We start from the raw sequence: 17,183 nt of genomic DNA, 5'->3' as shown, positions 1-17,183 counted from the left end.
CAGATGAAATTAACTGATATATATAGAGCATTCCATCTGAAAGCAGCAGAATACACATTCTTTTCCAGTGCACATGAAACATTCTCCAGGATAGATCACCTGCTAGGTCACCAAAAATGTCTCAATGAATTTAAGAAAACTGAACTCATATCAAGCATCTTTTCTAACCACAATGCTATGAGACCAGAAATCAACTAGAGGGAAAAAAATGCAAAAAACACAAACACATAGAGGCTAAAAAATATGCTATTAAACAACCAATGGATCACTGAAGAAAACAAAAAGGAGATAAAAAAATACCTAGAGACAAGTGCAGACAAAACATGACTATTCAAAACCTGTAGCACACTGCAAAAGCAATTTTAAGAAGGAAGTTTATAGTAATACATGTTTACCTCAGGAAATAATAAAAATCTAAAACAACCTAACTTTTCGCCTAAAGGAACAAGAAAAAGAAGAAAAAACAAAACCCAAAGTTAGTAGAAGAAAGGAAATCATAAAGATCAGAGCAGAAATAAATGAAGTAGAAACTTAAAAAAATAGAAAAGATCAATGAAACTAAGAGCTAGTTCTTTCAAAAGATAAACAAAATTGATAAACCTTTAGCCAGACTCATCGAGAAAAAAAGCGAGAGGGTCCAAATCAATAAAACCAGAAATGAAAAAAGGAGAAGTTACAACTGACACCACAGAAATACAAAAGATCATAAGAGAGTACTACAAACAACTATATGCCAATAAAATGGACAACCTAGAAGAAATGGACAATTCTAATTCTTAGAAATATACAACCTCTCAAGACCAAACCAGGAAGAAATAGAAAATGTGAATAGACCAATTACCAATACTAAAATTTAATCAGTAATTTTAAAACTCCCAACAAAAGTCCAAGACCAAATGGTTTCCCAGGTGAATTCCAACAAATATTTAAAGAATTAACACCCATCCTTCTCAAACTATTCCCAAGAACTGCAGAGGAAGAAACATTCCTGAACTCATTCTATGAGGCCAGCATCACCTTAATACCAAAACCAGACAAAGCTATCACACACACACAAAAAGAAACTGTCCAATATTACTAATGAGCATAGATGCAAAATTACATACCAATTATTAATCTTCATTTGGCTGGAATAGGGAAACAGCACCCCCTAAATCCATGGGTCTAGTCTTTATTGCACAGGATTATCAGAATCAAGCAGAAGTTTATGCCTTAAAAAAATGAAGAGGATTTTTAAAGAAAGGACACCACAGGAGAGAGAAGCAAGTCTGCAGAAAAGATGAAAGAGCATTTCCGACCATCACCTGAAGAGCCAGGAGCCAGTGGGAACTTACTATTACCTGAACTTACTGAACTTAATGCTGGAAAGTTCTTTGGGATGAGGCAATTAGGTTAAAACAAAATAAACAAAAAAACCTACGAGGAACCACCTCCAAGCAAAAATGAAATTTTATTTCTGCTTCAACAATAAATATACCTAAGTTGTTTTCCAAATCTTACCTCCTGATCAAATGTCTTTAAAAGTGAAATTTCGTATTATCTTTAGTTGTGATCTGTCCCACTTGGAAATTAAATATTTATCTTTAAAACGAGTTTTAAAGCTCAAATCTTATAGCACTGAGCACTGGTGCTCAGGCACCTCATGATCAGTTTCATTAGTCACAGAATAGCACCCACTGGTTACAGAGGCCCCACTTTTCACGATGATGAAGCAGTGGAGGCTTTTCACCCACCCAGAAGCTAAGTTTTGATGGCTTTGCCTTCTAAGGCATCAAACATGTCTTCTAAGGCCTTCTCCACACACTGGAGAAACTCCCGGGCATTGCGGCCTGGGTAGGAGGAGACGTTGCAGCCTATCCAGTTGTCATGAACAGCATACCCAATGCCAAAACCATCAGAGACCACAGGCGCAAAGCCGCCGAGGTTCACTGCTGGGCTGTTCAGCGTGCTCGTGGACAAGATGTTGTGGTTTATCCGTCCGTATGCAGGGTCCAGGTACAGCTCCGGCAGTTTGATCCCTTTGGCTGTTGCCAAGTACCGCAGAGCAAACAAGTGTCGATCAAAGCCCTGGCCTGTCAGAGACAAGATGGAAAATCAGAGTCTCAGAATTTCAGAACTGAAAAGGACCTTAGTAAAATCTCCCACCCATGGTAGGAATACCCTTCACAGCATCCTTGAGAGTGGAAGAGGGGTCTGCCTCCCTCTGTATGCACACCTTCAGCTTACTAACCTCTGGAGTTCATTCTAGAATATTCCTTTTAAAAAAAGCCATGAACAGCTGAGCTAAAAATCATCCTAAAATGAAAATGATTTTTAAATTTCTGAAACTGAATCAGTTTAGTCAGTTAAGAAAAGTAGGCGGACAGCACACTACGGACTCAAACCCCAAGTCCAAGTCAAGTGTAAAAAACAAGATTGAGTCAACGGAACAAAATGGAAAGGGTATTTGACCAGGGTTCTGATCTCAGCTTTACTGCTAATTTGCTGTGTGAGCCTGGGCCAGTGGCTTCAGTTTCCTAGGGGCCACAGGCTTAGAAATCCTACATTGTCAAAAGTGAGTTTGATGACCAGTAAATGATAGACAGCATGTGCCACAGCTGAAAGTGACCTTAAATGAGGGTGAAGTTGGATGCACTTCCCCATCCCTGCTTCAGAGCAGAGAATATTCTGATCTCTAGTGGCTAGTCTGGCTGTTCAGACTGCTTAAGGTAGAAAAAAATAATCATCAGTTGGCCAAAGGATTAAACCTAGTGAAGGGGTGGAAATCTGACGTGGAGCAGAATATTACTGAGGCTTACCCCCAGCTCTGAGGGCAACAAAGCCCAAGGGCATGCTCCCCACCCCCGCCTCACCCATCGCTGCTTCCTTGGTCAGCTGGCTGTGGTACTTGGCGCACTGGGCCATCATCTGCTGAAGCTCTCCAGTGCTGTGCTTGGAGGGCTCCCTGACAAAGGCCTCAGAGCATCTCTTTGTGAAGGTGGAGGCCGGGCGGATGGTCTCGGTGCGGCCATGCTTGAATGCTGCTGTGCTACAGGACTCATAGGTGGCCACTGTCTGCCCATACTGCCGCAGAAAGGCCATCTGGAAGGCCAGCTGAGCTACTGAGTCAGGGCTCAGCTTCTGCTTTTTCAAGAATTCTTTGCCTCCTCTCTGAAACTGGATGCAGTCAATGGTGAGAGTTTTCATGGTGGCATCAAACTTTTCCTTAGCAACACTAATGCCAGACTTTAAAGCATCATTCAGCTTGAAGTGGAGTTTCTGTACGGCAACAGAAGAATCAGTGCTGGCCGGCTGGCTCTGTGGAGTGACAGCAGGGGCCTGAGTGCTGTCTTTAAATACTTCATTAAAAAACCTGAGCACTGCAACTCCATCGCCCCAAGCATGCTCAAAGTGGACCGCGGCAGTGCCGTCCTTGGCTATAATGAGGTTAAAGGATTTATCAAACCAACGGTTTGTGCCGTCACCATGCAGCATGTTGTGGGACAAGTGGACAAGGTCCTTAATGGGGAAGTCATCCAGGCAGAGACAGAACACAGCAGAGTCCACTTTCCTCAGGGTCTCCTCATTGCCACTACTCACCAGCTTCTGCCTGAGCTCTGCCCAGATGTCCCGATTCTCAGTGGTCAGGTACGCCAGTGGGAACTCAGGGGCCAGGCTGTCGTCTGAGAGAATGTACTTCAGATGAGCCTGGATTTCAGAGGCGCTCACAATGTTCTCATCTTGATCTAGGACATCAAAGACATAGAAATGTCCTTTTCTTAGGACCAGGAGGTGCCTGGCCTTGTCATCGGTGAAGAGCTCATCTTGACTGGGTCTGGGTAAACGAGTTGAATTGAAAAGCCGAAAATACTGGGACATATCCAGGGGATATGCATTGACCAAGTAGGCACCGTACCAGGACAGAGAGGAAGGCACAAAGCGTATGAGTCTCTTGAAGGTATCAGTGTCACTTTTGACAGGGTTCAAGTGGAATATTTCTGGCTCCTAAAAGGTTCGCTCGAAGAGTCTTCAGAAACCGCATGGCAGAAACAGTCATGTTGGTTGCCCGGGTGAGCTGGTCATTGTACTCAGACTTTGGGTCAGGGTTGAACGCCACAAATGGGTTAAAGTTTAGGACAATGGGGTCTCGAGCAGCTAAGTACATATCAAACCAGGGGCCTAAAAAATAAAAATTTTAAAAGAAAAACATAAAGAGTTAATGTAGTCCCTAAAAATAAAATTTGAGAAAGAAAAAAAAGAAATCAAGCATATGCAAAAGAAATGGCATTAACCTCCAGAGGGTGGAATTTTCTGATTATTTTTTGCTCTGCAATAACTCACGCAATATAAATGGTGAACGGGATCATACAATATGTGGTCTTTTACATCTGATTTCTATCACAATAATGTTTTTGAGGTTCATCCATGTTATAGCATGTATTAGTTCTTCATTTCTTTATTTGCTGAATAACATTCCATTATACAGCTATACCACATTTTGTTTACCCATTCATCTGTAGATGAACATCTGGGTTGTTTCCACTTTTTGGTTATTATGAATGATGCTGGGTCGCACAAGTTTTTGTATGGACGTAAGTTCTCAGTTCTCTTGGGGATAGAGTTAGGAGTGGAATTGCTAGGTCATGTGGTAAGCCTACATTTAACCTTTTAGGGAACTGCCAGGGTGTCTTCCACAGTGGCTGCACCATTACCAGCAGCAGTGTACAAGAGCTCCAATTTCTCCACATCCTCGGCAACATCTGTGATTGTTACTGTCTTATTTGGTTGGAGCCATTCTGGTGGGTAACCATCATTGTGGGTTTAATTTGCATTTCCCTAATGTTTATTAATTGTTTTTTTTCCCTCATTCTATTTCCTTTCTTGACACTTAAAGGAATAAAAAACAGTAACACTTCACTTGCATTCATGCTTTAACAGAGTAATTGTTAATTTCTACCCCATCTGCTTAGGTTTCTCTTGCTTCATCTCCTTTCAGGGACGACATTCGTACAGAACTGTCTCCATAATATGGGGAAGTCTTCACCATCATTCTGTGTACCATGCACATTCCTGCACTCCCTCTTTTAGGAAATGCTTGAAAAGCAATTAGAAATAACTATCAGTGTGTGGGAACCACTCAAACTAGCCCTCTGTATTCCTGTGGACATTTTGCTTGTCAAAATTCCAGAAATTTTATCAGAAAATGTGCCTTCAAGAGAAGTTCCTGCTATGGTTAGCAAGCATGGGTGAACTCTATAAATTAGGGCTACTTTCCATGGAGGAAATATTTTTTACACGCAAAGTGTTGAGGAAAGGATTAATGGACACAAACTTATCTACAATTCATTTGTTGGTCCATTCATTCCACTTCATTCCTTGATCACTGCTGTGCTGGGCCCCTGGTCCAGGGGATACAGAGAGGAATAGCACATGGACTTTGACTCAGAAGAACTCTCGTGAAGGAGACAAAGAGAATCAAAACATAATACACAGCACTAAAATGGGGGTAAGATATATCTGATGAAAGAAGGCATGAATTTATGCTTCTGATCCCTTCAGTAAAAGAACTTTAAAGAGACATAAACCAATAAGGCAAAGAGAATGAGAAAGGAGGAAAAAGCGAATACTGGAAACTGGAAAGCATCCAGGCAACTGGTAATGACTAAAGCCAACTCAAGAAAGCCGACCCTAAGATGGCAGCAGAGAAAGCCAAGAAATAATATGAGTTACACAGCAGAACCCCCGGAGGGCTCAGGAATTGGCAGCCTAGATATATCTAAATAAAGGGCTGTTTAATTAGACGCCCCACCCTCATCTGACAGATTCCCTCCCCACTCCAGTAGAAGACTTGCTATTCACTAGAAAAAGTAAATTGGGGGACACAAGTCACAGATCTCAAGCTTTCTTCCCTTACCCAACTCCTACCACAGCAGCAACCAGGAAAATACCTTTTGGCAGTTTACAGGGAGTCTAACCCAAAGACACTAACATTAGGGGCACCCGAGGACATGGTTTAGCCAGGTCACATTACGGCGAAGCTGTGACTGACAAGCCCACCCTCATCCACAGAGCTTCCCACAGCTTTTTAATCTCATTCATCTCTGAGACAACAAAGAAAGATTATGAAACATCTGAAGAAAGAAGAGGCAAAACAAACAGGAAAAAAGCAACTTGGAGAGTCTATGAAGATGAGAACTTAAAAGAAAGTTCCCAGATAAATTATCAAGCATATAGGAAGCAACAGAAGGTATAAGATAATTATTAACTTCAGAGAATATAAAGTTTGTATGGGAAAGAAAAAACAATCCCACTGTGCTGCATGACTCAGCTGACAGTAGTGTTTACATGATCATAACTGTAAATAAATACTGGGTATTGAGCTAACTCAAGTTACAAATAACTATACTGTGACAATGAGGGGATAGGAAGTGTGCATGACACCAGGTATGTGGTGAGGACGTAAGAGACTGCTAAATCCTTATCTTCTATAGTGAGAGGTCAATAGATAATGCCTAAAACTAAAAAAGTTAAGATGTATCAATATAAGCAAGTAATATAGAGAATGGAGGGAAATGAGAAGTGAGAAATTAGGGAAAGATCAGGAAATTGCTGTTTCTCCAAACAAGTCTGAGAGAACTATTTGATTCTTTAAACTATATGCATGCATAACCTTATTAAAATATAAACTAAGTTAAAAGAAGTGGGAACAGAGGTGGAAGTTCCATCCAATTCTGAATGGAAAGGGGGAAGGACTAAAAAGTTTCACAGAAAAATCATCCTACCTGGATCTTTTCTTTTTATCGAGATGTAACTGACATATAACATTATATTAGTTTCAGGTGTACAACATGATTTGATACTTATATATATTGCAAAATGGTCACTACAGTAAGTCTAGTTGACGTCCATCACCATATATAGTTACACAATCTTTTTTCTTGTGATGAGAACTTGTAAGATCTATACTCACAGCAACATTCAAATATACAATACAGTATTGTTAACTACAGTCACCAGGTTGTACATCATATCCCCAGGACTTACTTATTTTATAACTAGAAGTTTGTACCTTTCGAGTCCTTCAACCATTTCACCCACGCCCTCTCTACTCCCTACCTCTGACAACCATATTACCTGAGTCTTAAAGGAAGAATTTGCCAGGTAAAAAATGGTAGTGGATGGATAAAGCAAAGAAGAATGAAAGGCTGAGGGAAGGAGTTGTTCAGTTTTGCTGAAGCATGAGTGTGTTGGGAGAATACTAAAACACTGGCTGGAGGGGGCAGTTGGGTCAGATCGTGGAGGACCTAGAATGATACACACAGGACACAGGACTAAATCCTGCATCCTTTTCAGACAACTGATGATTAGGTTCTGTCTTGATCCTACCTACAGAGCAGGCAAGCCATTGCTCTGGAGCATGGACTCCAGTCAATACCTCACGGAGGAGGAGCTCACTCAGCCTTAACGTTTATCTCAGGAAGAGAGGATGAGACATGACTCAATGCTGGTTTCACCAGAAATAATTCTCAGACCAAAACAGAAGATGCCATACTTTCCATTATGGGGGGCTCTGGGAAACATCACGCCCACAGCCCTGCCTACGCACCTGAGATGTAGCTCGTGTGTTTATTCTGCTTGTCCTGAGCGACCAGCTGCTCATGCAGTTCTTTTCCAATCCCATTTGCAAAACTCTTACAAAATTGTTCTGTTTTCCTGAAATGCTCAAGAAAAGATAGAATCAAACCATGGCAGGGAATACACGCTTTTTAGATTCATGGCCAAGGACTCACACACAGAGCTTTGGGTCCCCAGTAGCATATCCCTAGAACCTGGGACAGAGATCAGAAAGTACCTCTGGTCAGAAGAACAGGAATCAATCTAAAACTGGTAAGTCTAGGATATCTTCTTAAAATGATTGGGAAAATGAATCCACATCTCATAAAACAATGTGTAATCTAAGAGACAGCCTGGTATGGAGAAAAGAATGTAAGCTTTGGAGTCAAAAAGAGCTAATTTTAAATTCTAGCTCTGTTATTTTCAAACTGTGTGATCTTGGATAAGTTACTTGATCTCTGAGTCTCAGTTTCTTTATATTAAAATAGAGATAATATACCTTACGTGATTTTAAAAATATTTATATAGCTAAGGATTTAGGATTATCCGAAACAGTACTTAGTAACAGGTAGCGATTAAATCATTACCATGTCATGAGAAGCTTCAAGTGACTAATATGGGATATTTAAAAGCAGAGGACTACATTATGAATAGTTCATCTGTTTTTTTCCATCACTGTCCAGAGAAGGACTCTGTGATTCTATGACAATGCCAGTTATTTGCACAACAAATTCTCATTGTGTGAAAAGAGTACTACACCAGGATACAAGAGCTTGATAGAATCCACTTTGTGACAATATCCAATATTATTTTCCAATTCCATGCTGAGTTAGTTTCCTAGGACTGCCACAACAAAGTACTACAGACTGGATGGCTTAAAACAATAGAAATGTATTCTATCACAGCTCTGGAGGCTAGAAGTACAGAATTAAGGTGTTGACAAGACCATATTCTCTCTGAAGACTCTAGGGGAGATCTTATTCCAGGCCTTTCTCTTAGCTTCTGGTGTTACCAGGTGTCCTTGGCATTCCTTGGCTTGTTGTCACACACCAATCTGCCTGATCTTCACACGGCTGTCTCTTGTCTTCTTGTAAGTACACCTGTCATAATGGATTAAGGACCTACCCCACTCTAGGATGACCTCATCTTAACTAATTACATCTGCAGCTACCTTATTTCCATATAAGGTCACATACTGAGGTTCTGAGAAGGCAACGAATTTGGGGGGGCATACTATCCAACCCAGTACATATGCTCACCAAGCAGACTTCTGGTCTGTCATATGCTCTCCTCGTGAACTCCCATACCAAGAGCACATGCCCTCTGCAAATGACCAGTATCAGCTAGCCTACCAGGTAACACCTGCCAAGACAATACAAATTTGGCATTCTGGCTGATAAACCATTGCCTATTGAGTCTAGTTAAAGAGATTCTCACCTCAGCGCTTGGTCAGTTGTTCATGAGTGAAAACCTATCTCCTGAATTTACAAATGAAAGACTCGGTCGTAGGTGCCTGGTGACCCAATCAAATCAGATACTTCCTGAAGCTTGATCCACCACCACTTGCCAGCCTCTCTTAAACCACCCAACCATGGTCATTCCATTGCCCAGCATTTACCTGAACTGGTCATCGTCCAAGAGAGGCTTCTGTGCACTGAGGTATCGCCTAATGGTGTCTTCAAGTTTGGGAATAGGCAGCCTGGGAAGAAAGCAAAAACAGTGTAAACGTGACAATATGTGGGAGAGGTTAATTAGCTTCCCAGCCCAAACTAATAAATAATTACTGGATAATTAAGTTCCTTCCCCAAAACCAACAAAGGGAAGCCACCTGACAAATAAGAATAGATGCATTTAGTTATCAGTGAATAGATGAAGTATCAATGGTAGCTCTGTTTTTAAGTAAAATGATAATTTTTAAATGTATTAATGATGAATTTCATATGCTAAATTAGGAAATAAACTAGCAGATTTAAAATGGGGAAGCAGAAGCTACCCAAGGCATTCCTGTTTGCTGGACACAGTTCTAACACCTGTGCTAACCCTGTATTGACACTGATTTTAATTCTACCCCTAGTTGGAACAACTGTCTTTTTTTCCCCTAAGATGATAAAAAAAAAAGTTCTATTTTTAAGTTTTCTGTTGTATTTTATGACAGAGAATAACACAAAATGGAAGCACAGGTCTGTCTGCAAGCCAGCCAACCATGGGATCAACCAGCAAGCCATGCCCAGCCCACCAGGAGTCCTATGAGGAAGACCCAGACCTTCCTCTGTGCTTCGTCATCATTCTCTACCAGTGGATTCCCAAGCACAGCTCTGGTGATGAAGTTACTGGTCGACAGTGAAATGAAAACACATGGGCAGTATAGTGAGGTATACTTTCTTTTTCATGTTAATGATTTTATTGAAAGACATATTCCCTAGTACCAAAACTTAATCAGAATGTTATGTTACCTCTGCCAACTCAAAGTTAACACATTGAAAATATCTAAATATAGCAGCCATTTAGGAAAACCAAAAAGTTATCCATAACATAGTATAAAACCTTACTCTAAGACATGTTCTTCAGTTTATTTTTCAATGTATGTTTACCCAAAACATGATGTCAAAAATAAATCTGAATTATTTACAGCCATCATGGACTTAGGCTGCACTGAGTAACCACTCAGAACACTTTCACACTGCAGATCTCCTTACATTCGTGAACTTCCACAGAAAATCCCCAACCGACCCCAGCTGAATTCATAATTACAAAGTTACCTGCTTACCTTTCTCAAGACTTTATTTTGATACAATAGGGACATAAATGAACATTAACCTTTTTAAAAAACTTCTAAATTAGAAGCAACGGCAGTTTTATAAAGACAGTCCTTATTTAAAAGCTTCTGGGGTATTAACTCTAGCCTGAACTTCCTTTACTGGGGTAGAGCAAGCTTTCAGAGTGATTATTTATTTTGGAGTTGTTAATACAATAGAAAGTGAATTTTCTCAATAGAACTAAATTAAGGCAGTATAAATTCTATATAAAAATTTTCATCACAGATGTAAAAGTCACTTGTTTTCTATAAAATATTAACAATAACTTAACAAATGTACTAAGCTTACCAAGTCTTTTTTTTTTGCCTTACATAACATACCCTCAGCGTAAATGTCAAATAACAATACAACCCATATGACTGGGATTATCTGATACTTGCAGGTGACGGCCATGGTTATGAAGTTATTGGTTCACATATGGATAGTACAGTGAGCTTTTCACAAAGCTAAATTCTCTTAAATGAAAAATCTGTCCTTAATTCTGAGATTGTCCCCCTCCCCTCCCTTTTTTTGGATGGCAGTCATAAAAGGTCTTTCTTTTAAGTAATAATGTTGATAACAATATTTTCCCATATAATTTTACTGATCTGTGAAATCCAAAAGTATAAGAACTACTGACAGTGAAAAGAGAATGAGATTTAGAATCAGATTTAGGCTTAAATCCCAGCTCTGTCACTCAATCTCTAGTGATATGGTTATGGGTTGCAAATTAACTGTTGTCTCTCAGACTCCATCTTCTGCCTATGAGTTGGAAAGAAGAACTGCCTCACAGACAGATAAAGATAAATTGTAAGCACAGGGAATATAACCAATAATTTATAATATGTATAAATTGAGTATAATCTTTAAAAATTGTCAATCACTATGTTGTACACCTGAAACTTATATTGTAAATCAACTATACCTCAACTTTAAAAAGTGTGAATTTTATGGCATGTGAATTTGATAAAGCTATTAAAATTGTTTTTACCAAGTCACTTTTCAATTCTGGTGATCAATTTTTTCCTCAGTAAGATGAAGGATCTAAAAAAGACAGTTTCTAAGGCTCCTTTACAGTCTGTGACTGCAACCTCAGAAACCCAGGCGATTCCTCCCCTTGTAGAGCAGCAGACCTTCACAACAGTGAAGAGGGCAGACTCTGGCTTCACAGCTCTGTGACTCCGGGCACGCCGCCCATCCTGGACCTAATTTTCGTCATCTATAAAATGGGATGATATTAATATGTACTCCTAGGGTTCTGTGCAGATTACATGAGCCAATGCAAGTCACTGACTCACAATAGTGCCTGGCACATAGTAAGCACTCAATAAATAATAGGTTTTATTACCTACTCAGTCATCAAGTCCTGTAGATCCCAATTCTGCCACTAGACCGTTCACAACGCTAGAGAACTAGCTCATCATCTCTCTGTCAGCGCCCAGCACAGGGTTTAACCATTTCTGTTGTTTTGCCTGCTCCCGTCCTTTCTCACTTCTGGTAACAGCACCTCCTCCTATTCAAGTCCCTGCGGTTCAGGTGGAGCTCACTACACGCCCAGCTCCCATGGATGGGCTTACAGCTTACTGGTTCAGAACCAATAAGACCCAGTAAGAACCTATAAGACTTAATTACAGGGTTTGTTTTTTTTTTAACTGTTAGGACAAGGGAATCTCTGATAGCTGGATCACTAAGAGATTAGTGTGACCGCCACTTTGTCACCATGAGGAGAGAACCTACTTGAGAATGGAGTCACACAAATGACGAGCTGAGTGGAAAGGCAAAACAGTCTTGATGACATCATTTGGTCCCCTTAATCCAACCTGGATTTTTCAGGTCTGTTGGCCTAAGCCAGTTTAACTTGGGTTTCTATACCTTGCTCCCACAAAGGCCCTTACTGTGGCCTTTTCAGTGTTTACTTACAGTCAGCATTTATTCTCTACTCTTTAGAAATCAAGCTGCAAGGTCACCTCCAGTCTCTTTGCACTACCCTTTCTCCACAGTTCCTCAAAGAAAACCCAAAGTGGGTTCATATGCTCACCTATAGCTCCTTGAGCTCCTTGAGATATAATTCACCAGATGCCTTAAAAGAGGTAGAGCCAGGGCCTTTGAAAGATTCCTGGTAGGTCCATTTAAACCATGGGGGTTCTCCTTCCCAACCCTCTAGCTAAGAACCCTACCCCCATCTAAACAGCATCTGCTAAAATAAAGATGGAAGAAAAGTTATCACTACCCAGATTTATCTCCTGTGTAAGTGATTCTATCAGTACTCAGTCAGTCTCCAAGCAGTAGACATTTACTGTTCTCCCTGCAAGAATACAGCTATAAAACACAGCTTTCGTATTTTTATGCAATCTAGTTCTTATTTAGATAAAATCATTCTGGATATCAAGACAATCTGCAGAACATGCCTTTCGGGCCCAGAACATTACTGTTTCTACCTGTTATCCTCCACACCCTGGAAACTCTGGCCTCACCTGCCTCCTAGGTGAATTCTAGAAAAGATGTCTATTATGTCTTGAATACCAGTTATCATCTAAAGTTAAGAGAGGTTAGAAGAGAAACAACAGATAATTGACAATTACTGCAGATCAACCATAGGCCTAAAATAATGACCCAGTATTTTTTTTTTTTTAAAGATGCAATGCCCCTTCCCTGCCCTGGCCAACACACACACACACACACACACACACACACACTCACTCACTCCAGTTCTAATAACTTAGGGCCCAAATGGTGATTCTTTTTTTTTTTAATTTTTAAAATTTATTTATTAATTGTTTTAATTTTTTTGAGGGGGAGGTAACCAAATGGTGATTCTTTACTTTGGGCTGGACCTACCATCAACTTCTCAACATGTCTAGAAATGCATTTTTTTTAGGCTTCTGTTACTTAGCATGTGCTGTTCTATCCTTCCTTCACCCCTCTCACCTGGTGGTCTTCAAAATCCAACTCAAATGTCACCCCTTCTCTGAATCTTTCTTACTCTCCCAGGCACTAAGTCACTCCCATCCCCACACTTATACAACACAATATGCAACAAATGTCTGTTTAAGGTAGTTACAGTACTTGTGAATACATACTGAGTACTTACCATGTGCCTGGCTTTGTGCTAAGTGCGTTATATCAGGGTATTTAAATCTAACAACCCTGAGAGGAAGGTATTATTAGCATCCCCATTTTTAGTTTAGATGATTTGCTCACAGCCATGCAGCTAGTAAAAAGCAGAGCTGGATTAAAAATCAAATCTGTCTCCTGTCTCATGATCGTAACCACTATGAGATGCTGCTTCCCACTTAACCATTATATCATAACTATCTGTTTACCAGTCATATCTCCCCCACTATTTAGTAAGCTCCTCATCATGACTGACTGGTCTCCAAATCCATAAATGTTTATCAGATTAATAACATGAATGTGTAGGTCTGGCAGATCCATGCTTTGTCTCCCTGGGACTTACAGTTTTACATTCTGAGGTTAACGGTTCAGTGTATATAAATATATAAATATAATCCTTAAAAAAAAACCCACCTAACTGAAATGTACACCTAAAAATAGTTTAAAAGGTAAATTTTATGTTATGTATATTGACCATGCTAAAAAAGAGCAAAGAAAAAATATAACATCTAAAAGCCAAGCAAATGATAGTACAAAGGTTCCTAGAGGAAAGCAAGTCCAAAGTCACTTGGTTAAAGACAGTGATATGACAGGAAAAGGAAGAGGGAAGAGGTGAAGGGAGACCCAGCTGGACCAGGTAATACTAAAGGAATAGTCCTTCCCATGCCAACTGCTAACGACTGTTCCCTATTTTGGCATCTTACCTCACTCTAACCTCCCAACAGCCCCGTGAACTCTGTTCTGCTCCTACTACACAAGTAAGAACTAGGGCTCAAAGAAGTTCCCTGGATTGCCTTAAGTTACAGAGTATCATATCTGGAATGTGAAACTAAATTCTACCAGATTTCAAAGCCAGGACTTTTCACCTAGTGTGACAAAAAAAAGAGTGTGAAAGATAATACACTTTACCTCTCTAGACTCTCGGAGATAAAAGGAATCTCATCTAACCCCCAACTTGGAGCTGAGGTCGTGGTAGACTAGGTGGAAGATGTCCTTTAAACTTACACGTGGATGATAAGTGTTACTGTTTGAAGCTCCAAGATATTTGTGCTGTGAATTGGAGGAAATGACCTTAAATATTCTTCCCAGCTTTCCAATTCTAAAATGGAGAAAATCCCTCTGATCCTAAACCTGGGGTGGGGCCTGGGCCTGTCTGGAAGTTAAAGGCCATCTGACGCTGGGCTTGGCAAAGGAAGACAGGCTCTGTCACTCCTCACCTTTCCCCGACATACTGGCTCAGCTCACACCCAGGCTGTCAAAGCTTATCCCACTGGCACAGAGACTTTTTTTCTCCTCCCCGTCTTCCTGCCAAATTTATTTTTATTTATTTATTTTTGAGTACAGGTAGATTTATTTAGAGAGATACATACTGCATAGGGTGTAGGCTGTTTCAAAAGGCAAAAGAAAGGCCACGAGGTGTGGGGGTTGGGTGCTCGGGTTAAAGTAAAAGTCGGTACACACTCCACAGACAGAGTGCGGGGCCGTCTCCAAAGAGGAGGGAGCAACAGAGGAGGGAGCAAGGGAGGAGGCCCCTCCTGCCAAATTTAAACATTGAGACTGGGACTAGATAATCTTATGTTAGTTCATTTTAGATGTCTGCCCATTATAGTTTCACAGGAATCACCCCAGATGATATTCTTGAGAGGGTGGGGGTGGGCAGTGATGACAGTGGGTTAAGGGTTTCCTGAATGTAGAGGAAAAAAGGCAACCTAGTAGCTGGGGGTGCTGCCTGTGACAACCTTGGTTCTCTTCATGGGGTGGGGACAGCTGGTCTCCAGTCCCTGGACTGGCAGATCCCTGATGGCAGCTTGGTTAGAAAGGAAGTAAAAAGGGTCTTTGAAACAAATTTGGAACTTGACACCAGGAACTAACTGGTGAGTAGCTCAAGAAGTTAAAGTCTGATTTTAGAGGATGAAGGAATTGGGGAAAATTTTTAATATTGGAGGAGATTTGGCAGCTTAGATTAAGGCTGGGAGTTCAAAGACTGGGAAAACTGGAAACTGAATTAAAGAAAATACTGGGTGAGGGAAAGAGAGGAAGATTTACTGGGGCTGTGTTAACAGGGGAAGTAGATTCTGGGAGAAGTGTTTGAAGGTCGGGGGAGTAGCGATAGTGAGAAGGCATAGATAGAATTTGGGTGGGCCCTGGCTCTAACGTGAATAAGATAAGATTTTGAGAGTACTGAAGGTGGGGTCTAGGATTCTGCGAGGGTGGGCTGAAGTTGCAGGGGGTAAAGTGGGTTAGGGAGGATATTTTGAGGGAGGAAGGAGAGGGAAGTGTTGAGGAAGGTTTGGTAGGGGTGAAAGGTTTCCAGGTGAGGACCGCTAGGGGGAAAAGCAGGGCGCTAAAATAGAAGAGTCCTGGAGGCACAGGGAGTGCAGCCGAGGGTTCTGAGTAACAGGCGTGGAGAAGGTGGAGTGCTGGGAGAAGCTGAGGGGGACTAACTATTAATGACCAGGAACTGGCCGTATTCTGGGAAGGAATGTGGGGGACACCCTAGTTAAGGGGTAAGGACAGTGTTGGAGATATGCAGGTTGGACATTTTACAGGGAGAAAGGTGAGGGACAATTAGGTATCTGATTGGAAGCTGGGTTATCGGAGGAATTTGAGAAGAGTTTGAGAGAAAATCTGAGAGAACAAAGCGGGGGAGTAGGGGGTGGGGTAGAGTTCTGAAGAGAATTTGAGCGTTCTGAAGTTCCTGTGCCAGGAGATCCCGCAAATCACAGGATTTTCAGACTGGAGGATGCGGCAGCGTCCGGGGTCGGAGTTTGGGGCGGAAGAGGGTCAGTAGGAGAGCAGTGAGTGACTGAGGTTGGGGCCGATCCCGGCTGGCGGTGGGCGGCGGGGACCGGGAGGCCGGGCTCACCTGGGCAGACTGTCCTGGTAGTGCATAGTGGGCACGATGCTGCGCTGCAGGTACTGGCCGGGCTCGAAGCCGGCACTCAGGGGCCGACAGGAGGCTCCCCGGCCAACGGCAGGGCTCCGGGGCCAGGCGCGCAGCAGCAGGCGGGCCACCATCGTCCCGGAAGGCGGCGGCAGCGAGAACGCGGAGGATGGGAAGCTGTGGCGTACAGAGACCAGGACGCTGCCCTCAGTGTTCCGGGGCGCAGCATCCGGGACGCGGGATCAGTCGGTGCTCGTCCGCGGACCACTTCCGGCCACGGCCCCGTCCACGGAAGGCCCAACCCACGGAATGGCCCGCCCACAGATGAAGCCCCGCCCACACAAGCCCTGCCCGCCTCTCGGAGGGTCCAGCCCACCGCCTGGCGGGCAGGGCTGCTGCCTCCCGGCTGGGCTGGCCTCCCTCCTACTCTCCTGGCGGCGGGAAACGGACCTCTGAAGCCACTCCTTTCTCCTGTTGTGGAGCAAGTTAGAAACTGAAACTGAAGCAAAAGAAAAGCCGAAAAAAGCTTTTGGAATCTGATAGCCTTGATCCAGGCTCTGTCCCTGGGATATAGTGGGAAAAAATTTTAAACCTGTTTCCTCATCTGAGAAATAGGGGTTATCATCATTGCCATCTAGGAACGCACCTCTCAGGTTCCTAGATAGGAAACGAGATCACTTGGTATATATATAGTCAGTGCCTGGAACTACAAGCAGGAAACGGTAGCGGTTGTTGTTACTAATCACCCGTGAAATCTGCCCACTAGAAGACTTCACATACCATGGTTAGCACCACAC

General features: G+C 42.1%; 1 protein-coding gene across 1 annotated transcript; it reads right to left on the bottom strand.

Annotated features, from left to right (window-relative positions):
• Window positions 1-1,431: 1,431 nt before the first annotated feature.
• Window positions 1,432-16,520, bottom strand: CPT2 (carnitine palmitoyltransferase 2). Its single transcript, XM_006180145.3, is given in 6 exon segments — window positions 1,432-2,072; window positions 2,853-3,984; window positions 3,986-4,158; window positions 7,586-7,692; window positions 9,212-9,292; window positions 16,369-16,520. Coding segments are annotated over 6 exon segments (1,977 nt in total). The 3' UTR covers window positions 1,432-1,740.
• Between the last annotated feature and the right edge of the window lie 663 nt (window positions 16,521-17,183).

This window comes from Camelus ferus, chromosome 13 (assembly GCF_009834535.1).
Source record: "Camelus ferus isolate YT-003-E chromosome 13, BCGSAC_Cfer_1.0, whole genome shotgun sequence".
NCBI lineage: Eukaryota > Metazoa > Chordata > Mammalia > Artiodactyla > Camelidae > Camelus > Camelus ferus.
This window is presented reverse-complemented; position numbering and strand designations above follow the sequence as displayed.